The following is an 8,480-nucleotide window of genomic DNA, read 5'->3' on the forward strand; positions in this document are numbered from 1 at the left end:
ATGATTAGCCGTCTGCGCGCCGCTGGACTCTAATCCCATTAACGGCGAGGGGGGAACCCATCACGCCAGGGGGAAGGCGTCTGAAGGAGACACAGCCTCTCCCCACCGGCACCGGAGCACCGCGGCGGCGGCTACGTAGGCCGAGAGAAAAAAAAGAGAGGACGCTTTTGCATCGATTAGCGCAAATGAGTTAGCACTGCTAATGAGTGCCGGGGCTTTAGGCCGGCGTTGCCACCGGCGACCGTTGTAGGGATCACCAAAGCCTGGGGAGGTTGTTGCCGGGCGACAACCCCCCGCCCCCATCCCTGCACTGGGATTAGATCTACGACTTATTTACATGCGCCTCCACCACTCTATATATAACTCCACGGGAGAATGGGTGTTTCTTCCTCTCTCCCCCCGCTCTTCATTCCCTCCCTATTACTGATGATGAGGCTCTGCGAGGCGTCCCCCATGCTCCCCATAAAGATCTGCGGGGCTATGCAGCGGCACCGGGAGATTTAGGGGGCGGCGTGCGCCGGCCGTGAGGTAACTGAGCAGAGGAGGCACTCAGGAGGGTCATTAAGAGGAGAAGGTGGGAGGCCATTATAGTCCATCAGAAAAGAAATGGGCCACCGAAGGCGAGAGCATATGCGCCGCGGGGAGGAGAGAGTCACTATAAAAGGCTGTCCCTCTCTCGCCTCCACCATCCCGCGGACCCCGAGCTAGGTATCTGCCCGGTACCTGTAGAAAATATAGATATATCCACACACACACACACGCGGGGGGAGGGGGGGGGGGAAGAGAGAGAGAGAGAGAGAGAGCGAGAGAGGGAGAGAGGGAGAGGGAGAGGGAGAGAGAGAGAGAGAGAGAGAGATGCAGGAGTATACACAGGGGTATCCAGTGGCCTGGTTGGAGCTAACGGGTCCCCAGGGTCCTCCCCTGTCAGACAGGGGATTGCAGCACCTTGTTTGCCTTGCGTGGGGACCGTTGGGCCGAGGCGTCCAATATCATCACGGCCCCCCGAGGCACGCCTCCCTGTTCCTGGGCACGGCTGAGCTGAAGTCTGGGCGATGTGGAACGACTTAACTGTTTAAAGCTCTGGTTTTAAACAGGAATTAAACCGGCTTACGACCCATGCACACATCTGTGGCTTCACTGCCTCTTTACGTTGTGTGTCTCTTCTAAACATCCTGGGATCTCTTCGATGATGTCCAGCTCCATTCCAACTCGGCCCGTCTCGAACCACACATCTCCTTGTCCAGCACATGAGCCGTCGCTAAGGTGGGGCGGATAGAGCTTCAGGAGGCGCCGCGTGTGACCGCCAACACTGTTACCCCGCGGGCCGCAGCCGGATTAGGAAGACTCCTCCTAAGCCAGATGTGTGTGTGTGTGTGTGTGTGTGTGTGTGTGTGTGTGTGTGTGTGTGTGTGTGTGTGTGTGTGTGTGTGTGTGTGTGTGTGTGTGTGTGTGTGTGTGTGTGTGTGTGTGTGTGTGTGTGTGTGTGTGTGTGTGTGTCTGTCTGTGTGTGTAGGAGGTGTACGAGGAAGAGGAGGATAAGGAGGACAAGGTGAAGGGTGGAGATTATCTGGCAGTATTCCAATTATGTTGTGAGATCATACACCCTAATGCAGGTTTAATGGTCAAAAACACTTCTGCCCGAGCAGGATGAAAGGTGAAGAGAGGGGGTCACCTCCTATAGTCGAAACAAAGCTATGTTTATTAATGCGTGTGTGTTTCTGCATGTATTGTGTGTGTGTTTCTGCATGTATTGTGCGTGCGTGCGCGTGCGTGCGTGCGTGCGTGTGTGTGTGTGTGTGCGTGCGTCTGACATGTCTACGTGTGTTTCTTAGCGTGCACATGAGTTGCGTGTGACCTGTTTGTGCATGGACTGTGGGTGAACATCAGAGAGAACGCACATCTCTCTCTGCATGCGTTTGTCTTCTGTACATGTCGGCAATTTCTAGCATTTACTCTCATTGAAGTTTCCTTGAATATTAGCATGAGGAGATACTGCGGCACGCAGCAGCCAAACAGAACGAATAAAGACGTGCTCAGCTTTTGACATTCCAAAGAGACAACACCGTGAATTAATATAAAGTCAGCTCTTTGCTCGGGGAGAGAAAAACAACCATCCAATGTTAATCAAATGGGACACTTTGATTGTGCCAAGATTTGATAAAAGGATGTTTTTCTTTCTTTCTTTCTATTTTATGTGTCAGTAGCTGAATGTGGAGTGCATCAATGCATAAACAACCAATGGTATTTATATGTTGTGTGTATGATACACTATAGGAACATTTACATATATTTCCACAATTACCGGTAATCCACTCAATTAAATAAGACACCCATGGTACCGGAGGGCAGAATGAAAGATTGAAGGATTCTTCAAAAAAGTATCTTATTAACCCTTATTTTGTCTGGATATCGTCCATTAGTGACTGACTATTTAACAACCAAGTGGGTAGAATGGCTTCATTTCAGTGTGTTTTTCAGGTAAAAAAAGGTAAAGGAATGGAAACCAAACCAATATAATGAACCTGTTCTGCGTTGTACACCAGTTAAGCTTCCCCCGGTGACTGATCAGTCTTGTAAATGAGATTAGCGTTGATGGATGGCAGCTTAATAGCTGTAGGTGTCGCTAGGAATCCAGTGTAAATTCAGCCTCAACTCCACTTACTGTCACAACAAACAGATCGAGTCGCCCCACCATGACCAGGCCGAGCAAGGCTTCCATCCTGGGCTTCTGTCTCACACACACAGATCTTTGTCACGAGCAAATAACGCAGTCTTAAATAATTCACAGAGACCATCTTCTCTTTGAAGTAAGGAATGAACCACTTCTGCGATGGAGAGCAGCCTCAATTTCCCTCTGCTGGATACAGCAGCAACAATGATAAGAGAGTAGTTTATTTTATAACTTTCATAACGTCATTGAATTTTATCGACGTAATCAGCTGTAATTAATATCTTCTTCAGTGGACGCTCAAAGCGTTGTTCGAAGAGAAACATCTGGTCGTTTTCAATATCGGATTCGGAGAGAATTGATTGGGAACTGTTAAAAGGTTGAGGTGTCCTGTGAAACGTTACTGACCAATTAGGGTTCAAGTATTCCACACTGCTTGGTATACGACAGCTCAAGCCCCGAGGCGGGAGCCCCTCCATAGCGTCTGAAATATTGCAGCAGAGATTAATTTTGCTTTGGCACGACACGGACGATTAGACCAGAATACCAGCAGTCAGCACCTGCCCCTCCGCAGCCCGCCGCCGTTTGTCACCAGCGTGGAGGGAGACGAGGTGAACCCCCAGAACGTTAACGGCTGCCCGTCGAGGAGTACGGGGAGCGGCGTCTGCGGCACAGTGCATGACCTTAGCTGGCTATCCCAGATCGACTAAACACGGGAGGAGAAATGGACGTTTACATTTAGGGCCTTCAGCAGACGCTTTATCCAAATAGACTCGCAATAAGTACATTTGTCAGAAGAAAGAGAAACTACAATATATCTCTGTCGGCAGAGTAAGGATGTTCATAGAAACAAGGGCCAAGCACCAACGATTGTTAGGTTCACCCATTCCGCGTACACAACAAAGATAGCTAGGATAAGATGCTACAGGATGCTAAGCACGATATTTAAGTGCAAGGACGTACAACCTACAATAAGTGTGTGAGAGGGGCTTGGGGGGGGTCAGGGGAGGCTACGCAGAGTCTAATAAAGTTCTCAGTGAATCTCCCTCTAATAAAAATAACTTCTGTGATGGAACTTTCAGGTAATTTCAAGGAACACAGACGACGTCACCACAGCCGACCGAGCCGGCAACTCTGTCGATCTGATTGGACGAGGGGGGGGGGGGGGGGGGGGGGGGGGGCGGCGTGGCGTCCTGGCCCACCGCCCTATCGGAGCGCAGCTACGGTCCAAAGCTCCTTACAGAGCGCAGCAGACGGAGAGGATGAGCACGGGGGCTGCCCGTGCGGGTCTGGCTCCTCACTGCAGTGAGAGGATCAGGCGCCGTGGCCCGCAGCCCAAAGACGGCCGCGTCGGGGCGGGCGGAATCAGGGGGCCAAATCCTCCGAAATCCGAAGAGCCAGGCCGCAGAGGCCCCTAATCAAATAAAGGCGATTAGCCGGCTCTCTAAGCAAAGGGGCCCTGGGCCGGGACCTCGGGCCCCCCTACTTCCACACAGAGCTTTATGTAAGCAAATCATCTGGTGGCCTCCCGCCCCTCCAACGCTCATCTGTGCCAGGCGAGTGGATGCTCGTTCTCCCGTGCGCGGAAACGACTCGCAGGAGAGCGAGCGGGGGAGGGAGGGGCGTGGGTACATCGGTTGTAAAATGGCCGCCGCGCTTCAGCAGCAAGTCGTCTTCCTTGGCGCCGGTACTCCGAGAAGCCTCTTTCTCCGCAGCTCATTTGGGGTCCCCCGGGGGTGGGGGAGGGAGGGGGGGGGGAGCGCCCTATCTATATTGAAGAAACAGCCATCATCCACATTCCCCCCGCTACAGAATAATGAGCCTCTCTTCGGAAACAAGTAGCGCTGAGCTCGTAGAGCTGAGCTCGTAGCGCTGAGCTCGTAGCGCTGGGCTCGTAGCGCTGAGCTCGTAGCAATGAGCTCGTAGCGATGAGCTCGTAGCGCTGAGCTCGTAGCAATGAGCTCGTAGCGCTGAGCTCGTAGCGCTGAGCTCGTAGCAATGAGCTCGTAGCAATGAGCTCGTAGGGCTGAGCTCGTAGCGCTGAGCTCGTAGCGCTGAGCTCGTAGCGCTGAGCTCGTAGCGCTGAGCTCGTAGCGCTGAGCTCGTAGCGCTGGGCTCGTAGCAATGAGCTCGTAGCGCTGAGCTCGTAGCAATGAGCTCGTAGCGCTGAGCTCGTAGCGCTGAGCTCGTAGCAATGAGCTCGTAGCGCTGAGCTCGTAGCGCTGAGCTCGTAGCGCTGAGCTCGTAGCGCTGAGCTCGTAGCAATGAGCTTGCGGTAATGTAGGTGGCCAACGGCGGGGGCCTTACCTTCGCAGTAAGTGGAGTCCCCGTGGCTTGACGCAAAGCCGCTCCGGCACTCACACTCGGCCCTGGTGCTCCGGCTCCGGCACTCGGAGTTCTCCCCGCAAACGAGTCCCTCCGTGCAGAAATCGTAGCCTGGGCGACAAGGACAAACAAGGGAGGATAAGAGATGTGTGTGTGTGTGTGTGTGTGTGTGTGTGTGTGTGTGTGTGTGTGTGTGTGTGTGTGTGTGTGTGTGTGTGTGTGTGTGTGTGTGTATATATATATATATATCTCAACCCACGACTGTCAACGTTGGATTTACAAAGCTTTTAACTCCGGCTGAGTAAATGTACGAGGCTGGAAGAGGTGACAACAGCAGGAACATCAGAATCAAAGGGATAAAACACACCATACTGTCTGGGGCCGCGGTATAGAAGCTTGGTACTGTGGGCTTTATTAATGCGGTAAATTTGGCACAGCCATAAAGGCTGTGGCGACCGTAGAGAGTTTGTGTGTGCACGGGGCCATGCATGTCTACTCGCAAAATATTTGATTATCCAGACAAAACAGATAAGAGTCAACCATTTAAACCCAAGTAAAAATAGAAAAAGTGACAGGCAGAGTGTGGGAAGGAAGGGGGTCGGGAAAACAGCAAGGTTGAAGGCAGACGAGGAGAGAATTAAACAGGCTGGGTGAGAGAGAGAGAGAGAGAGAGAGAGAGAGAGAGAGAGAGAGAGAGAGAGAGAGAGAGAGAGAAGGAGAGAACAAGAGAGAAAGAGAGAGAGCGAGAGAGAGAGAGAGGAGTAAGAGAGAGAAAGAACGAGAGAACAAGAGAGAAAGAGAGAGAGAGAGAGAGAGAGAGAGAGAGAGAGAGAGAGAGAGAGAGAGAGAGGAGTAAGAGAGAGAAAGAACGAGAGAACAAGAGAGAAAGAGAGAGAGAGGGAGAGAGAGAAAGAACGAGAGACCAAGAGAGACAGAGACAGACAGACAGAGAGAGAGAGAGACAGAGACAGAGAGAGAGAGCGAGAGAGAGAGAGCGAGAGAGAGAGAGAGAGAGAGAGAGAGAGAGAGAGAGGAGTAAGAGAGAGAAAGAACGAGAGAACAAGAGAGAAAGAGAGAGAGAGGGAGAGAGAGAAAGAACGAGAGACCAAGAGAGACAGAGACAGAGACAGACAGACAGAGAGAGAGAGAGACAGAGACAGAGAGAGAGAGCGAGAGAGAGAGAGCGAGAGAGAGAGAGAGAGAGAGAGAGAGAGAGAGAGAGAGAGAGAGAGAGAGGAGTAAGAGAGAGAAAGAACGAGAGAACAAGAGAGAAAGAGAGAGAGAGGGAGAGAGAGAAAGAACGAGAGACCAAGAGAGACAGAGACAGAGACAGAGATAGACCGACAGAGAGAGAGAGAGACAGAGACAGAGAGAGAGAGAGAGCGAGAGCGAGAGCGAGAGAGAGAAGGAGAGAGAGAGAAGGAGAGAGAGGTCTGTTCAGGGTCTTGTTTCAAGGGCCCGGTTAGGATGTGTTGAAGCCTGAACCAGAACTCTGACTAAAGCAAGCGTTTCCCTCGACTATCAGGGTTTTCACTTTCAGAAGAGCTGATTTCAATCTCGGTGAACCAGCTCAATCAACCTGGGATTAGACCCACCAGGCAGTCCCTGAACGCTTGGCTGAACGAGAGACTGTGGACAATCTCCACCAGGTTTCGCTGCTAAAACAGTTTGGAAACAATTACAGTGAACCCACCATGCAGGACCAATCAAAAGTCGTTAGGCCCTTCCTATTGGGGCGTGAGAAGCTGCGCTTGTGCTTGGAAACGCTGTCGTAGACTGAGACTAGTTAAAGCCATCCAGCGTTCCTCAAACTGTTGTTATTCTTATTGGTGATTAAAATAACAAAACATGTATTTAAGTGGAGCGCAAGTTTCCTATAAAGCCTACTGAAGTGAACACACATATCTATTTACATGCGTGTCTGTGTCTGTCTGTGTGTGAGTGTGTGCGTGCGTGTGTCCTGGTGGACTGAAGTCCTCGATGTTGATTCCTCCTGACCCTCTAGGACACACGAAACAGTCTCTCTGCGAAACATGCACACACGTACGCACACACACACATGCACCCGCGTGTGGTGTGGCTCCCTCCAGGCATCTTCCTCTCGCCTTGATTCAATAACAAACGCATAATAAGCAATTTAGCAGCGCCAGCGAGACTGGAGTTACGGCACTGCTGGGTTTCAGAGTGGAAACAAAGCCTTGAGTCATGGGCGGCAGATGAATGGAACACACAGAACACTGCCGTCCCTATCGTGGGTGTGAGCGAGCTAGCGGGGAGAGCGAGAGAGAGAGAGAGAGAGGGAGAGAGAGGGAGAGAGCGAGAGAGTGACAGTGACAGAGAGAGAGGGAGAGGGAGAGAGCGATAGAGCCAGAGTGAGAGAGAGAGAGGGAGAGAGAGGGAGGGAGAGAGAGGGAGAGAGCAAGAGAGAGAGAGAGAGCGAGAGACACAGTGACAGAGAGAGAGGGAGAGGGAGAGAGCGATAGAGCAAGAGAGAGAGAGAGAGAGAGAGAGAGGGAGAGAGAGCGAGAGAGAGCGAGAGAGAGACGGACAGAGAGAGAGAGAGCGAGAGAGCGAGAGAGAGAGGACACTTAAATCTTCACACACTAGCGTGCGTCTCCTTCCCTTGCCCCTCTGGGGAGCAGCGGAGACAAAAAGCCCATCGCTCCCCCAGATAACCCCCGCTCCGCCACTCTCTCGCCCGGTGTCGAACGGAGCCCCACCGCCTGGTAAATTGTTTATTCAATCTATTTACTTAATTAGCGGTGGTTATTTACCCCTGAACAGCCGTGCCAAGGCACCGAAGGATGAGGCAGCTTGCCCTGGCGGGGGGTGCAGCCGGCGCGGGAGTGTGTGTGTGTGTGGGGGGGGGGGGGGGGGGGGGAGGGACTGGGGGTTGGCAGACGATGTGGCTTTAATACAGACGGACAATCTGCTCCGTAGAGCGGCCAGCCAGCCACACGGACGAGGCGCACACCGGCTGCTCGCAAAACGACCTACCAGTGTCGTCACGTGTGACCCGGGCGCCATGACGAAGAGGCCGCCGGCTAGCTCTCCGCGCACCGCGATTGGTTGAGGTCAGCGACGGGAGGATGCCTTTGACGGGGAGTTCGAAGGGGAAGGAACAAGGCACCCACCTTTGCAGACGTTGCAGCATCTGTTGTCGGGGAGGATCTGGTCGGCGCGCGTGCAGTTTAGCTCCGGACACGGCTCGGCCACCTTCACCATCAGACCGTTCTGGAAGGGCGTGGATAATGGCAAACGGTAAATGGACTGCGTTTATAGAGCGCTTTTCTAACCAGTGGCCACTCAAAGCACTTTACAACATTGCCCAACATTCACCCATTCATGCACCCCTTCATGTACACATTCACACACCGACGGCGGTGTCAACCACGCAAGGCGACAGTCAGCTCGTCGGGAGCAGTGAGGGTGAGGTGCCTTGCTCAGGGACACCTCGACACAGCTAGGAGGAGCCGGGGATCGAACT

The 8,480-nt window shown here is 52.7% G+C and overlaps 1 protein-coding gene across 1 annotated transcript in view; it reads right to left on the reverse strand.

The window, feature by feature from the left end:
* LOC130403591 (protein kinase C-binding protein NELL1-like) overlaps window positions 1-8,480 on the reverse strand; it is a 151,447-nt gene that overhangs the window by 77,771 nt on the left and 65,196 nt on the right. The window contains exon 12 of the mRNA XM_056608008.1: window positions 4,976-5,104. Within this exon, the coding sequence (XP_056463983.1) occupies window positions 4,976-5,104 (129 nt within the window). The remainder of the gene's footprint in view (window positions 1-4,975; window positions 5,105-8,480) is intronic.

Source organism: Gadus chalcogrammus, chromosome 14 (genome assembly GCF_026213295.1).
Source record: "Gadus chalcogrammus isolate NIFS_2021 chromosome 14, NIFS_Gcha_1.0, whole genome shotgun sequence".
NCBI classification, from domain to species: domain Eukaryota; kingdom Metazoa; phylum Chordata; class Actinopteri; order Gadiformes; family Gadidae; genus Gadus; species Gadus chalcogrammus.